Source organism: Eschscholzia californica, unplaced genomic scaffold (assembly GCF_041429995.1).
Source record: "Eschscholzia californica isolate CP2 unplaced genomic scaffold, dmEscCali1.0.p SCAF_3, whole genome shotgun sequence".
NCBI lineage: Eukaryota > Viridiplantae > Streptophyta > Magnoliopsida > Ranunculales > Papaveraceae > Eschscholzia > Eschscholzia californica.
Window position 1 is genome coordinate 16,199,388 of NW_028238420.1, and position 16,747 is coordinate 16,216,134.

General features: G+C 36.8%; 1 protein-coding gene and 1 long non-coding RNA gene across 10 annotated transcripts; both read right to left on the bottom strand.

Moving 5' to 3' along the window:
* Positions 1–1,046: 1,046 nt before the first annotated feature.
* LOC147548711 (uncharacterized) lies at positions 1,047–2,249 on the bottom strand. Its single transcript, XR_015238535.1, has 3 exons — positions 2,057–2,249; positions 1,692–1,724; positions 1,047–1,526 (listed from the first exon to the last, which is right to left on the bottom strand). It is a non-coding gene; the product is annotated as an uncharacterized LOC147548711 (long non-coding RNA).
* A 4,818-nt stretch (positions 2,250–7,067) lies between these two features.
* Positions 7,068–14,614, bottom strand: LOC147548712 (putative O-methyltransferase 3). Of its 9 annotated transcripts, none has more exons than XM_086670332.1 (6): positions 14,404–14,550; positions 12,575–13,534; positions 11,602–12,271; positions 10,596–10,645; positions 8,522–9,318; positions 7,068–7,542 (listed from the first exon to the last, which is right to left on the bottom strand). In XM_086670332.1, the coding sequence occupies exons 5-6, from the start codon at positions 9,311–9,313 to the stop codon at positions 7,243–7,245; spliced, it is 1,092 nt and encodes a 363-aa protein (XP_086526458.1). In that variant the 5' UTR covers positions 9,314–9,318; positions 10,596–10,645; positions 11,602–12,271; positions 12,575–13,534; positions 14,404–14,550; the 3' UTR covers positions 7,068–7,242. The 9 variants fall into 9 exon arrangements, with proteins under 9 accessions (XP_086526458.1, XP_086526457.1, XP_086526456.1 ...); XM_086670331.1 differs by lacking the exon at positions 10,596–10,645 and having other exon boundaries at positions 11,602–11,672; positions 13,150–13,213; positions 13,401–13,534; positions 14,404–14,524; XM_086670330.1 differs by lacking the exon at positions 10,596–10,645 and having other exon boundaries at positions 11,602–11,733; positions 12,979–13,213; positions 13,401–13,534; positions 14,404–14,524.
* Positions 14,615–16,747: the final 2,133 nt, after the last annotated feature.

A 16,747-nucleotide genomic window follows, 5' to 3' on the forward strand; every position in this document is an offset into this window, starting at 1 on the left:
ATAATAGCAATGAAGTAAGAGAATAAATCTGATTCAATCCATAAAAAGCAAAGGAGTTGAAAGGCATGCCCTAATATATTGATTATCAAATTATGTAGAGTAATTATAAGAAAATGAGGAGATTGGAAAATTAGATAAACCTTTATCATTTTGTATTTTTCTTTCTCTAATTTGATCTTTTACCATATTATCTCTCTCATAGAACATAAAATAAAATAATTAACTATGAAACTTGGTGAAAGATATGGACGAAACGAAACGATCTCTCACATGATCTGAAACTAGGAATACAAAATGAAGACAAACATATATATTGAAGAAATAAGGACATTACAAAGTTAAAAGGCAACAAATTCAAAACACTAATTTGGTATTCAATTGATCGAGTGATTCTCCTGTAAAGTAAAGAAACATAAAAAAAAAAATTAAACACTAATAGTTACAGTTATTTTCTTTCTGAAACAATAGTAATTATTAAAACTTCATCCCCAATACTTTATATGGAATACATCAACCCGACTCTTCAAATTTCTAAACTCTTTGGTATCCAACTATAAACTTTTCACTGAAAAGAAATCATCTATTATATTAAAACAGGTCGGTCGGTTATTCAGGAGATAAGTCTGGCCGTCCATTTTATTTTAGAGATTTGGTTGGAGCCTGATCCAACGGACGACAATTCATGAATAAAAACCGTTTAACCACATTTTTATAATTACATAAATATTTTTGGGGTAATTAAGTAAAAGTAACCCACCTTTAGAATAGAGAGAAAAAAAAGGGGAGGTTGTGCCCTCAAATCTCTCCACTAATCCTCACGGTTCCTCTTCAAGAGAGGTAAATTGGTTTTGAAAATCGGTTAGGATATCCCTACATAACTACCCACGTATTTCTCTCCGTCACGATTTTCAGTTATCAATTTATTGGTTAATATTTCTTCCCTATTTATTCTCCTCTTTCCAAAAAATTTAAATTTATTTTTTTCTCAGGCGTTAGCCAAGAGGGATCTTCCCCGTCCGTAGGACGGGGAGGAAACCTAGTCAATTCAAAAGTGAAATCATTAGGTTCTACAAACAGGAAAGGAAGAGAATTAAGAAAAACAAAAGATAAATAGGGAGATAGAGAGATATAACCTATTAATTCTACCATCTCCTAAAACCTGCAACATTAAAATACAATATAAAAACATCATTAAGAAAAACAACTTCCTATTCCATGGTTCAAAATGAACTAAAACACGGATGAGAATCACTAACTTTCTTATAACTTCAATGTAAGTTTCATTGGAGAGGGTAGAGATGGAGAAATAAAACTAAAACTTTTACGCCAATAGGTGAACAATTCATAGAACTGAAAATACAGAAAAGGGAATATAATTAAATAACCTAAAACTGGAAAAAGGAGAGGACATGAAAAATATACATATACTAAAGAATAACCAAAAAGAATTACATATTTAGACTGATTGAAAGACAAAGAGACTATAGATAATAGTGAAAGCCTAAAAGAATGTGTGATTCAATTTCCTGCAAAATATTACCTCCCATAATCCCATTAATGATTTATAAAATAAACCAATAAAGAGTAAGAACAAAAACAATAAAAAAACAAATTTACCAAACTAATTTTAGAGTGATTGAACAGAGGAGTAAAGAAGGCATAAAGAAAGAAAGTTTTAGGAAGATAGTTACTCAAGAGCAGCAAACAGAAAGGAATTACATTACCTGCAAAATTAGAAATCAAAACAGAGGAAATCAAAGAAAAGTTGAAATGTGAATAAGTAAAATTAAGAGAGAGATCGATTAGATAAGAACGTGAATGACAAAAATGATGAGAAAAATTGAAAACGTTGAAGAAGAAGAAAATGTCGAAAGAAGATTATTACTACCTGTAAAAGTAAACAATAACTAATAACTAATTAGCAAAAAAAAGAACAATTAACATAGAAAAAAATTAAACTAAAAAGTTTAAAAATATCAAACACTCAACACAGGAAATAATGAAACTAAAAAAATCAAAAGGTTTAGAAGAAAAAGAAGAAGAAAGTAATTCTTACATAAGAAGTCAATTACTAATGTAGATCAGGAAGAAATAAGTAGTTAAGAAGATGCCTAGAAGAAGAAAATCATGTTGCTATATTAACCAAGAGATGTTAGTTTTGATTTCCTCCCCACTAACCGAGAGACAATAGTCTGAAGGGAATTTCATAGAGAAGGAGAGATTTTAGGGAGAAAATAAATGAGAGATACAATTTTTGGGTATGGGTAGTTGTGACCGAATTTGAAAATGAGAGATTTAAAGATGTGGGTAATGAATCCTGGGTGGGTGGAGAAGTTGAAACTGAATTTAGTTTGAGTAGTTCTTTTTTATTCAAAATCGACCATTAGATTACAAATTTCTTGATGAAAATCTAATGGACACGAATATCAGGAGATAAATCAACGGTCGAGCTCCAAAAACACCATTGCGTTTTATATAATAGATGTTTAATGTTTGTAATAAATTACAAACATTTAGTATATTATCGTCAAGGTATGTAATCGTTACTTTCTATATTTTCATTCTTTCTTCATATATTTTTGGATATTGTTATATTTAGTATATTATCGTCACTACTGTTTTTTAAACACGATAAAGACAAGAACAATGAAAACATGGAAGAAGATGTTCCAGATGATAACACCGTGAATGAGGATGATATGAATGATACTCTCAACCAACCTATGCATGATAATACAAATGATGAAGACTACACTCATGAAGAAAATGATCCTTTAAATATTTTTGATCCTGGTAATTGGGATATTATAAATCAAAATTATTTCTTGGTTCAAAAAGGGGTGTTATCCAAATTCATGGGTTAGTTACAGAATTTTGTTAACCACACCCGTCACCGTTGCTTCTGTAGAAAGAAGTTTTTCAAAGTTGTGGTTGATTAAGTATTATCTTTGGTCTACAATGTGACAAGAAAGGTTAAATGGGTTGGCCATTTCGTCTATTGAGAAAGATATAACCGATACACTTGATTATTCAACAATTACTAGTGATTTTAGATCTAAAAATGTAAGAAGAACAATATTCAATTTATTGTAATTATCACCACTTTTTTGTTCCATAATATAATGAAATATTTTTGCTACTTATAAGTATTTGCCATAGAATTTTATATTTCGCTATAATTGAAGGGGCCACATTTTAGAACTTCGCTTCGGGCCACTAAAAATTCAGGACCGGGGGTGTCAGTCCACCATGCAAACCCACTTTAAAATCTTTGACCTCTCAAACTTTAGTTTTAAAATAATAACACTTAATACTTTTTAAACTTAGTTATACAAAACCAACCAATGGGTAGTATTTCATAGGACTTTTAGAAAAATTATAATTAACTAATATAATCACTATAACACTATATAAAATATATTTACTCTAGAAAATACTGCATTTGAGTCAATGGTCGACATCCTTCAATCACAGTAATTCCAATCAACCTTTTATAAAATTCAAAATGACGTCGGAACTTCAAAAATGACCAGTCAAACTTCTCCGTCTATATAGACGAAAAACTACTCAACAAGTGCTCCAGCTCAACCAAATCAGTATCCAAAACCAAATCCCAAAACAAACCACTAGCTCTACTCGACGCTCCAACTCGTCCGGTTCTCCGACTTGAAGGTTTGGGCGCTACACCCACCAAATCAACTGTTTTTCTAATATCCCACTTTCCCTTCACTTTCATTGTTTTAGAACTTCCACCGGCCTACTAGATGAAAAATATGTATTAGTATGTCTATTTTATAGTTTACATCAACAATTATGCATAATTTAGGATTATTTTCCAAATGGCCCCCAACTTTGTGACTAGCTTCCTGCCTAGCCCCCTACTTTAACAAATATTCCCATATGGCCACCTTGTTCCGTTATCTTTAACTGTCCGTTACTCTCTCTCCTCCATCTCATTTTCTCTCTCTGCCAAGTCACCTATCACGCCACATCATCGTCTTCTCCGACAGGGGTCGCCGACCGGGCAAATTTCCGGTCGGTAACCTTCAAATATTAAAAAAGATTTTTTTTATTTTCTCTCTCTCTCTAGAATTTTTTTTCCTCATCTCTCTCTCTCTTAAAACTCCGGCGAAGGGGTGATGAGATGAGGTGGTAAGAAGATGAAATGGCAGAGAGGTGATGAGATGGAGGAGAGAGAATTGTTGACTAGTTAACGGTGTTATAATAGTAACTGAAATTTGACCCGACCGGCGACCCCTGCCGGTGAAGACGATGAGGTGGCAAGAAGATGAAATGACAGAGAGAGGTGATGAGATGGAGGAGAGATAAGTGTTGACTAGTTAACTGTGTTATAATAGTAACTGAAAAAGGGGACCAACTGGGTATTTTTGATAAAGTAAGGGGTTGGGCAGGAAGCTGGTTATAAAGTTGCGGGCTATTTGGGAAATAACATAGATTTAATTCTCGCCAGTTATGGAGATTTTATAGGGGCCCCCCATTTTTGTTAAAAGGATCCCTCTTTTAAAAGAGCCCCCCAAATCACCCATTTTAGTTAGAAGGGTCCCTCTAGAAAAAGACACTCTCCCTTCTCTTGTTTGACCTAACGGTTAACTTAACGCCGTTAGGTCAAAATTATTAAAACCAAGAAAAAGTCCTTTAACCAATCAAAAGCCCCACCCCTCTTTCATCTTCCTCATAACTTTTGTTTCATCTTCTTCTTCTTCATCTATTACCTCTATCACTACCGCCATTTTCATCTTCATCTTTCCCTCATTCTCTCTCGGTTTCTCTCTCTTTCTTTCTCCTCTTTCCATCTTCATCTCTTCCTTTTTCCTCTTGCTCATAACCCTAGGTTTATATTGGGTTAATTCCTTTTTGGCCCCCGATTTGTGATCAACTCGTCGTTTTGGCCCCTATAAGTGTCCGTCAGTTCGTTTTGGCCCCAAAAATTTCTTAATTGGTCCCAAATTTTTTTCAACCTCCCAATTCTACCCCCATGGCATTTATGTGATTTTTTTTTTTTTTCTTTTTCTTTGTCCACCTCATTTAACAATTATCACATCACCTCTGTCCACCTCACCCTTCTTCTACGGCGAAAGGTTGCCTGCCGGAATAAAAAATTCCGGTCGGCCACCTTTACAAAAAACAAAATTCTCCCTTTCTCTCTCTTCCTTTTTTCTTCTTCTTTCTCTCTCTTCCTCTTTTTCTTCCTCTGTAAAGAAGGGGAAGAGAGAGAAAGAAGAAGAAGAGAGAGAAAGGGAGAAATTATTTTTTTTGTAAAGGTGGCCGGCCGGAATTTTTTATTCCGGTCGGTAACCTTTCGCCGGAGAATAAGGGTGGGGTGGACAGAGGTAATGTGGTAATTGTTAGATGAGGTGGACAAAGAAAAAGAAAAAAAAAATTACAGAAATGCCATGGTGGTAAAATTGGGAGGTTGAAAAAAATTTGGGGCCAAAACGGCGAGTTGGTCACAAATCGGGGGCCAAAACGAAATTAATCCTAATTTTTTTCGATTATTTAAAATTACATTGTTTGAATACTTGAATCTACTGGCTAGTAACACAAGGATTTCGTCTGGAAGCATGTGAAAAATCAAAAGAGGAAGAAAACCCCCAAGTGAGGTTTCCGGTTGCACCAGACCGAAAAGCAACTGGTGGCAAATACGGTGGCTCGAGCCGTAAATGTTGCATAATTCGGCCTGAGCCCACCAGAAATTGGGCCAGTAGCACTAATAACTATTGGACAAATTTTCGACGGGCTCGGACAGAATTATGTAACATTTTTCGATGGGCTCGAGCCGAATTTTGTAACACTAGGGTATAGCCCGTGCCGTAGGGCACGAATATTTCTATATTTATGTTATACAAAGTTATCAAATATTTTGGTCTTATACAAATATTGAAGTAATAAAATTATATTAAAAATAATAATCGAGATTATATTGAGTTGTTTGAAGGGGAAAAGAAAAGAGGAAAGAGAGAAAAATAGTTAGAGAGTTTATAGGAAGTGGTAGTTATTTTCACTTTTATACCTTTATCTTTTAAAGACGTTTTAAAAAAGAAGGGTTGTGATTTACAATAGAAAATTAGACGACCGAGATTTATAAACAAAAGTTATGACATGGCATGAAAACCTAACTAATTTGTTATATAGACTAGGTATAGCCCGTGCCCGTAGGGCACGGAAATTTCTATTTATGTTAAAAAAATTATCACATATTTTAGTCTTATACAAATATTGAAGTAATAAAAATATATTTAAAATAATAACCGAGATTATATTGAGTTGTTTGAAGGGAGAAAAGAGGAAAGAGAGAAAAAAGTTAGAGAGTTTTTAGAGAGTGGGTAGTTATTTTTTACTGCTAAATATCTATCATTTCAAAGACTCTTTAAAATGAAGGACCATGATTTACAAAAGAAAATTGGACGACCGAGATTTATAAACCAAGTTATGACATGGCACCAAAACCTATGTCATTTGTTATATAGATTTTACGGTGGGCTCTGGCCGAATTATGTAACATTTTTCGGTGGGCTCGAGCCGAATTTTGTAACATTTTACGATGAGCTCGATCCGTAAATATTGCAGAATTCGACTCGAGCCTACCGAAAATTGGACCAGTAGCACCAATAGCTATGTTTCATCTTCTTTTTCAGTTTATCTTCTCTCTTTATAAAATCTTTCAACTGTATCACTAACGTCATTTTCATCTTCATCTCTCTCATGATTTCTCTCTCGATTACTCTCTCGTTCTCTCTTTCTCTCTCCCTCTTTTATCTTCCAAACCCTAAGATTAGTTTTTTAAAAGTTTGGTTATCACCAAAGTGGAAAAAGAGGAATGTCTAGAGATTTGAGTTTTGGAGAGATTTAGGGTTAAGATGTTTAGATTGCTAATGTGGGTTATATACACCCTTAAAAGTGGGTTTTTTAAACCATTGCATGGGGGTCCCTTTTACCAAACAAGGTCAGTGACTATTTACCAAGTCAATGAATTCATGGGGAGGCCTTTGAACAAAAATGGAAGGGCCTATAAAACTTCCCATAAAAATTTCATGCAATGTAACCACAAGCTTAATTCTCATCTTAATTGAAGTCCATTTTATTATGAATAAGCAACTTTACCAACACCAGAACTTTATCCACAGTTTACAAGATTTCAGTTCTACAACCTCGGTATCCACTTCGACTGATGAACAGTGAAATCCAAAAAGTAAACCGGATAGCAAATATACTTTCTTCTCTCTAAGGAAAAGCTTCAATAATAGATCCATGGCGCAAGATATTGGTTATTTTATAATCAATAAAACCAGAATCTAAGAGGAGCTTTTTCCATTCCTTTTCGGTTCTTTCTTTACTAGCACAGGTAGTCATCATCATAATGTCCATGTAGAATTCGACATCACTCGGAGGATGTTCTAGTTTGTTATCCTGTTGTACTACAACATCTACTATTATCACCTTTCCTCCTTTGGTTGGAATAGCTTCTCTACATTTCTTCAGTATCTTTATTGCACCTTCGTCGTTCCAATTATGCAGAGTATGCTGTCATTTTACATTAGCAAAAATAATCATATTTGTAGCCTTAGCTTGTCTTTTCATAATTTTATCCAAATTTGACTAATGATATCTAATTCATTGGTATTTACTTCTCAAGCTAACTAATTCATTGTTCCAATGACACTACTTTTAGTTTAGGGGTGGAAATTGGGCCGCGCAGGTAGCCTACAGGCACTTTTGTCATTGATTTGGGTGGATAGCGTACGATAACCCCTTGCCCATTAGGGCAGCCATGCGGACTCGGGTGGGTACTTGACAAAATGAGAGCACCATTGCCCATCCGAGCCTGCCTCGACCACTGCATTTCAGGTACAGAGCAAATCGAGCCCGGGCAGTCGATTAGCTTCGAACAAAATCAAGGGGATAGCCGAGGGCTCTCATATGAGTTAATTGTATTTGATCCAATACAAGCCCAAAGAGCCAGACCAGGCACGCCCATCAGGTGTGGTCAAATTACTCGCACGTCATAAGAGAAGAGCATCCCTTGTCCCACTTTATAAAGCCTCAATCGGCCAATCCTCTTGACTACCTTACTAGACTTGATTTGGGACAAACCCCGTTCAAGGTGAATCACTTATTGCCTTTGAGAGTTACGTTCCACACTGGAAAATTGGTGTGGGAGACGAATGAGGTTGGGGTTATATAACCCCAATCCAAACTCGTAGACTTCAATGTTGATGTTCAAACTCAGATGCCCAAAGCCCAACTCCTTATATGCATAGGTAACAAACGGACGGGTAAATTATCAGGCGGGGGTCTGATACGCCTATTAAGCCAGTCTACCACGTCAGGCCAGCTATTTTAGACAGAAGGGCGGGTATTTGCTGTCACGCCGTCATGGTCACTATCGGGCTCAGGCGCCTGGGGGGGTTAAAGGCAGCCGTGCTTTATTCCCAACCCTATCTTAGTCACATTCATTCAAATATTGAACGTAAATAAACTTAAGGAGTATAAAATATCAGACCTTCAAAAAGACAGCATCTGCATGATGAATGGATTCAAACATGTCACCACCAATGAAATCTACGTTGTCATGAATCTTCGGCAAGTCCGCAACCACTTGTGGAAGGTCAAGAACAAAGCATTTCAAGTCCGGGAAAGCTTCACAAATGACCTTAGCCACAGACCCGTTCCCACCCCCAACATCTACCAATGACTTCAAATTCTCAAAAACTTTTTTACCCTCAATTACAATCGCAGTAATCTGTGAGTGAGAGATGTTAGCCATGGCATCGTCAAAAATCTTGCCGAATACAGGGTTTTGCTCAGTAAAACTCCAAAAGTTTACTCCATGAGCAATCTCAAATGCTGTACATTCACCACTCTTCCCTTGAAACCACGGACTTAAGAAATTCAAAGGTGTTACAAGAACTGGGTTCAACATAGCGAGAACCAAAGACGACATGGTATTTGTATTCCCTTTTATTAGAAGACTTGATAATTGAGTTAGATCAATCCCTTCTTGATTTTCATCAAGTTTCTTTATCGTAAAGAACTTTGAGTGAATCAAAAAACGAAGAAAGCGGTCGAAGTGATTGATTTTCTCGGGTGGTATCGACAAAACATCGGCGAGGCTAGAGAAAGTAATGGGTTTTCCATGGTTGTGGATTATATCTGGTATGCCTAATTCAACAGCACATTTGAGAGACATAGAATTTATATGGCTGAATATTAATTTGCACATTTCAGTCTGAACTTCCATTGTCATCTCAGTATCAAGAGTTGGACCAGGCATGGGTTGTTTACCCGCATCCATCAACCCTACAAAAAGTAAAATGCTAATCAATTTTGAGCTAAATGCATTAATATTAGGGTTAATTCCGTTTTGGCCCCCGATTTGTGACCAACTCGCCGTTTTAGCCCCCATAAGTGTCCGGCAGTTCGTTTTGGCCCCAATTTCCTGTTTGGCCCCAACATATTTTTGTAAGCTTCTCCATTATACCCTTATGGCAATTCTGTAAATTAAATGTATTTTCTTTCTTTTTGTCCACCTCACTAAGCAATTGCCACGTCATATTCGTCCACATAAGGTCGCCGGAAAATGTCGCCGGCGACATCATTTCCGGCGACCACCATTTTTTTTTTTTTTTTTTTTAACTTCTTCTTCTCCAACCATCTCCTTCTTCTCCAACCATCTCCTTCTTCTCCAACCATCTCCTTCCTTCTTCTTCTCTCTCTCTCTCCTTCTTCTTCTCTCTCTCCTTCTTCTTCTCTCTCTCTTCCCCTCTTCTCTCTCTCTCCCCCTCTTCTCTCTCTGTTAGGTTTCCGGCGAAGGGAAACCCTTCGCCGGAAACCGTCTGGATCTGGGGAAAACCCCAGATCCAGACACCTCTTCGTCTGGAAATTTCCAGACGAAGAGGAACCCCTCTTCGTCTGGAATTTCCAGACGAAGAGGACCCCTCTTCGTCTGGATTTTCCAGACGAAGAGGTGTCTGGATCTGGGGTTTTCCCCAGATCCAGACGGTTTCCGGCGAAGGGTTTCCCTTCGCCGGAAACCTAACAGAGAGAGTAGAGGGAGAGAGAGAGAAGAGGGGAAGAGAGAGAGAAGAAGAAGGAGAGAGAGAAGAAGAAGGAGAGAGAGAAGAAGAAGGAGAGAGAGAGAGAAGAAGAAGGAAGGAGATGGTTGGAGAAGAAGAAGGAGATGGTTGGAGAAGAAGAAGTTAAAAAAAAAAAAAAAAAAAAAAATGGTGGTCGCCGGAAATGATGTCGCCGGCGACATTTTCCGGCGACATTTTCCGGCGACCTTATGTGGACGAATATGACGTGGCAATTGCTTAGTGAGGTGGACAAAGAGAAAGAAAATACATTTAATTTACAGAATTGCCATAAGGGTATAATGGAGAAGCTTACAAAAATATGTTGGGGCCAAACAGGAAATTGGGGCCAAAACGAACTGCCGGACACTTATGGGGGCTAAAACGGCGAGTTGGTCACAAATCGGGGGCCAAAACGGAATTAACCCTTAATATTATAATAATCAGATTCATCTCCACATTATATGTCACAAACTATAAATGAATACAAAAATTAAACTGGACCTGAAATGATCAGGGTACATATGAAGGAACAAACATCTAGACCGTCAGATCTACAGATCAGAATCTATCATCACATCAGCTTTTAGAAACCAGATTAAAATACACAAGTAGATCCGATCTATAAAGGAAAGACTTGATCTTTTCCAAATCTATAAGAACATCAAAAGATCTAACATCTAAACCGTCAGATTTATAGATCAGGGTCAATCATTACTTCATCTCATACACGATAAAATCTTAAAATAGATCACACCATTAATATCCATTTTCTAACAGATTAAGACAGACTACTCATTATAAGAAAAATTTAAGCTAGATTTAATATGATCTACTCATTCAGATCTTCAAAATATATTCAGAAGTATTACATCTATATTTTCTAGTTGTCCATAATAGAAAATGAGATAAAATGGGGTCATTTTCATTACCAAACTATAACAGTTGGATGTAGTTGACTGATATGGTGGAGGCGGACGCTGGTTTGAAGCAAGAGGATATGAAATATGTTGAAGAATATGTCTCCATTTCATAGAAATTTGAGGAGTATCTAAAGGCTTCTCATGCTTAGGAAACCCTAGATCCAAGGATGAGAGATATTTTTAATATCCCTCATCCAATGGTCCTTATTCAAGCGCATCAAAGAGTCAGTCCAGTAGGTTTAGGAAGGTTGAGGCGGGTTTCTTGTCCGCCAAGGTGGTTGGGGTACATCGGGTGCAATAAGTGGGTGAGTCTATGTATATATAGAATATTTGTCTACGACTGACAGCTCATGCACCAATTTTGTTTAGCTAAAAGAAGAAGGTAGTAATGTATGAGTGCAAGAATCATTGAAGACTTGTAGCTTAGAAATAGTACGGGGATTAGAAATTACTGTAGAATTAGAAATAAGTACTGCAGTTTAATAGTAACTTATGGAGAGCAAGAATCATTAAAGTATTGTAGGTTAGAAATAGTAATGCAATTAATAGTATGGCTGTATTTGTAGCTCGGTAGGATTAGAAATTACTGTTGAATGTTGTGCTGAAGTTTTCCTGGCAAATACCATATTGGGCTTCACCAATCTAGTTCTTCATATCACTGCAATAACAAAATAAGTAATGCAGTTAATAATCTGCTTTTGGTCGAGAGATAAACACACCTAAGACTATTTACATGGTATAAAAGTGAAGCAAGCCTCCATAGCCATGTAGCATATCAAAATCAAATAATACACAAAATCCAGCAAATACTACAATATAAATTTTTGCCCAGCGGAATGGTACCCTAAAATCTCTACTCACACATATATGAGGAACATGATCAACAATATTCGCATTACTGAATCCTATTAGTACGATGTGTGTCAAAAACCTACTTATAATCTACTATTTCGCCCACCAGAGTAACCAAGGAACGAAATTTCGATTTCGATAGAAATTTCGGTGGATCCAAAAGTGGAAATGTTTCGGTCAATGTGGAAATCTTACATATCAACACAAGTGATAGAAATATGATGCAATTATGTATAACAGGATTATTAAACCATAATGAAGCATATAAATGATGTGTCTAACGGATTAACATTATCTATTAGTTTGAGGGAGTATTAACAATTACACAGTTACGTCCGAGGGTAAATTGAATAACTTTTTTGGCTATAACACCCAAAAGATAACATTCTTACTGATAATAGTCAACTGTTAAGTTTGTGGTCATCCAATTGAAAATCAATTGGCAATGAGTGGAGAGAACCTAGACATTATATTCTTGGTTGTTAAATACTCATTCTCCCATGTGAGACTATTCTCACACGCCCCCTCACATGTGGCGTTCTTTTGAGCCTAACACATGTTTTTTTTCTCTTCGGGTGACACGGAGCACGTGTGTTGAAGCCTAACACGTGTGGGCCTAGCTCTGATACCATGTTAAGTTTCTGGTCATTCAACTCAAAACCAATTGGCAATGAGTGGAGAGGACCTAGATATTATATTCTTGGTTGCTAGATAGCCCTTCTCCCATGTCAGAATAGTTTGAGAAGGTATCGTCAATTATGCAGTTATATCAGGGGTATTACTAAGACAAAATCAATTTAGACAGTTAAGTCAGGGTGTCAATCATTCAAATAGATTTAAAAAACATAACATAAAAATAAAGAGATATCTTTGAGAAATGAAGATGAAAAAGATGAAGAGATACGTATTTAGGATTAGGTTCTCCGGTTTTTTGCTAGATTTTTATTATGTCGGTCGAAATTTCCATCATTCGGTGGAAATTATGCAGGAAATAGTTGTAAGTGTTACTTTGTGTCCCTAATCTAAAATGGGGAAACGTTTCGTGAAATTTCGGGAAATTTCATTCCTTGAGAGTAACAACATCCAGTTAACCTAACTTTCATTAATGCAACATTCAAGAGCTGGCTGGTCTACTAATAAGCATGTGTCATAATGACATCCGAACAAAGTACTTCATCCAACGAAGACAGTAAGTCTTTTTATATGCTTACAACATAGATGAAAAAAAAATGTATTTTCTTTCTTTGAAGAAACGATTGGACACCTAGAGAAGAAATATATACAAAGAATATTGGCTTCAAGAAGCTTAGAACAGTGACCTCGGTTCAGAAGCCAGAATCTGGCTAGCTCCAAGCACAAAAAATGTTAGATATTTGATACTAGAACTTCCCATGCTAGGATATGGTAGTTATATGAAGAAAACTGAGCCGATTAGCCCTTGTTGAACAATATAAATCCTTGAACTGTATGACTCATTGTCTCCTCTCCTATATGCATACACGTGTAGAAAATATGCTTAATAGAATAAAATTACTTACACACGACATTCAACACTTGTTGCATGCTATTAAAAGAAGGGACAACTGAATGTTGTATCAAAGCTTGTCCCTCCGGGATTTAGGAGGTGGCTTCGCCCTTGACTTTCTCCCATGGTTCAATGGGATTATCCTGCTAGTTTCAAAAGTTCAACTTACAAATTTGTCACGTAATTAATGTCTGATATTCTCTTAAAGATACAAATAAAAATAACATAGAAAAAGTAACTCCTAGTAACCAGCTATCAATACCAAAGTTTCTCAAAAAAAAAATCATGAAATCCATATAAAAGAGAAAACCCTGAAACTACTAAAATTGAACACCGTCAAAAGTGTAAAAATATCCAATGTGAGAGGTCCAATAGTCGGAGGTGATCCATGTCATTCAATAAAATGTTACGTGGATAGAACGAAAAATATGAGGCAGGGGCGTGTGAGAATAGTCCAACATGGAAAATATTAAATAAGATTAGGGGCTTCTACCAACAACCCTTGGTTGGAGTGGTAAGAGGTATAGTCTTCCACCTTAAAGGTCAAGGTTTCGAGGCACGTTGAACAATTCGGAAAAAAAAAATTATGGCCTTCTCTATCAGAGAAATTACATAAGATCTTTATAAAGAGTTTTACAAGACAGAAGCTTTAACAATTGTACTATGTGGGACTATATAACTATCTAATATACCCTATTAAATTTGAGTTTGAGATACAAGGCATCATTTCTCTCGACTGAAATCCAGTTCAGTGGCAGAAAGATGAAATTATGAGAGAAAACCAGATGGATCTCGTAAGTAACAAGAACCCGAGTCAATTTATTACAAAAGAACAGAGTCAGTAATTTCTAACTCCCAACGTTGTAATCTTCAATTCAATTTGGGGCTCTACAAATTTTGTCTGTTCATTTGATGTTATAAGTTTCCAAATCGAACAGTTCAGTCCAACCCAAGTGAAGGAAAAGCAAAATCTAACTTATTAGCTTAAAATCAGAAGCAAGAAAAGACTTACGGGGAAATTATGAACATGGCAGAAAACACCCGCGAGTCTTCTTCTGGTTCTTCTACTCTCCTCTTTTGGTGAAGACGAATTAGGAAACAAAAAGAGGACCTAGGGTTAGGTTACTGGGGCAATGGGCAGGCTCATTTCGGGTACTCTATGGTGGCTGGCTTACCATTAGGGGTGAGCAACGGTCGGTTTTTTTTCGGTTTTGACTCGAGCCGAACCAATAAGTGGCGGTTTGATTAAATCATCGGCCGAAGTCGAGCCGATCATTCGGCCGGCCGACATGGTTCGACTCGATTTGATTCGGTTCAGTTGAGTTCGGTTGATCGGTTTAACCGAGCACAATTTAGAGAAAATGATAAACTAATGTTATTCATATCTTTGCATATATCGAAAATATAAATTAAAAACCTATCGTACTTTTCCACCATTACTTATACCGAAAATTAAAATTAAAATTTCATTATACTTTTGCACTATTACAAACAAAAAAAAGTAGTATGACGGATGCAAAACCTATAATATTAAGTTACTAACTAAGAATAGGTAGTGGTACATAGAAAATGAGTGAAAACTTACCTCTAAAACTTTTCAATCAAGTTGAATAGGTTGTGGTTGATAAAGCCAACAACAACTAAGAAGGAGGACAAACAGTAGTATGGAAGAGTTGATTAGGGGTATTATTTTTTTTTTCCTTTGTTGTTTAACACTTTCTAACTTTTACAAAATTATTATTTCATTTTTCCTTAGGGTTCGGTCGGTTCAGTTTGGGCGGTTTCTAGAAACTCAAGTCGAAGCCAAACCAGACCGATTTAGGTTTGATCGGTTTTTCGACCGAACCGAGTCGAACGGTGATCGGTTCGGCCCAAAAACTGATCGGTGCGGTTCGACTTGGTTTGGTTCGGCCAATTGGTTCGGTTTTTGCTCACCCCTACTTACCATTGTTCCCTACTTCCGTAACTTAGAGCAAGTCCAAGAGGGAGGGGGCTGAGGCCCTTAATTCAAATTAAGGGCCCAGCCCCCCTCCCCCTATGTCCCCTTGGACAAACAGCCGGCCCTTATTAGAGGCCGGCTGAACCTCCCCAACAGACCGTTGGGGAGCTCCCAACGGTCATGTTGGGGGGCCAGATCTGCCATTGGATTTGCTCCAACGGCTAGATCTAAAGCTCATTCACTCTATTTCAACTATTTCTCTTTCATTTTATCTCTCCAACTTTCTTGCCAATTTCTTCAATCTTTTTCAATGATAATGAATTATTTATGGATTTCATTTTATCTCCCCTATAAGTAGTAGCCGGTGATGTTCCGCCGGAATATTGGCAAAATAGAATGGAAGAATCTCAACAAAAATCGTTATCACTTAAAGAATCTATTGAAATTTCAAAAAGGATTTCTAGAAACCGATAAACAAGCAAAAGACCGACAATATGGGATAGACTTATTGAGCATTGATGTTAGGTCTCTCGACGAACATGGTGCACGGATGCTTATAGCGGCGCGAGAAGCTTGGTTCGGCAGTCATCCACAAGAACCAAGAAACCCCTTCTAGCTATTTTTAACTTTTCTATTGTTGTTTAGTCGTATTTACGTAGATTTAAATTTCTAATCAAGTGTTAAGTTTGTAATCGATATTGTTTAATGAAATTATTTAAGTAAATTGAGAAATTAAAAATTCAAATTTAAGGGCCCGAGACCGGCTAGCCTTGGAGTTGAATTTTAGGGGCTGAGCTGAGGCCCTTAAATTTGAATGAAAAAGCGAAATTAAGGGCCCGGGACCGGCTAGCCTTGGACTTGCTCTTAGGGCCTTAGGGGTGGAAATCGAGTCGGTTTAGGCCAGGGTACATATCGGCACCTTAAGTTCAGGCTTAGCATATATCATAGAACAATGGATTTAATGGTGGGGCTCTGGCTCGGTAATACCAAAATATCTTGCACGAAAGTCACCATGGGTAGCGGAACGCAATGGATTTCGTCGGATGGGTAACGGGTTGTTTCACTGTGAGGGTGAGCTAATGTTCTTCTTCCTACTCCTTCAAACAAGTCAAAAACGTTTCTTTCTAATCACTCAACATACAGTTCTCCCTCTACAAAAGATCAAGTTTTTCGGTAAGGAAATCAAAATCACACTATTATCTTCCTTTAATATCATCTTTTAGTGGTTGAAGTTTTTTATTGGTGTTTTAATCTATTAATTATCTTTTGAAACACGAGAGTGGAACAACAAGAGTCATATCATAAAGTACCAAGGAATCTCAATCAAAATTTGAACTAGTCAAGCGGCCTGGGTGTACAACCCTTGAGCCCTTAGGGTCACAACATAATAGTCTTATAGGTCAGTTAAGTAGTGAAG

Coding starts and splice junctions, on each gene's coding strand:
- LOC147548712 (XM_086670328.1), bottom strand. CDS start 9,313: ATGGATGCGGGTAAACAACCCATGCCTGGTCCAACTCTTGATACTGAG. Junction 7,543..8,521: donor CAGATGCTGTCTTTTTGAAG/GTCTGATATTTT, acceptor GTAAAATGACAG/CATACTCTGCATAATTGGAA.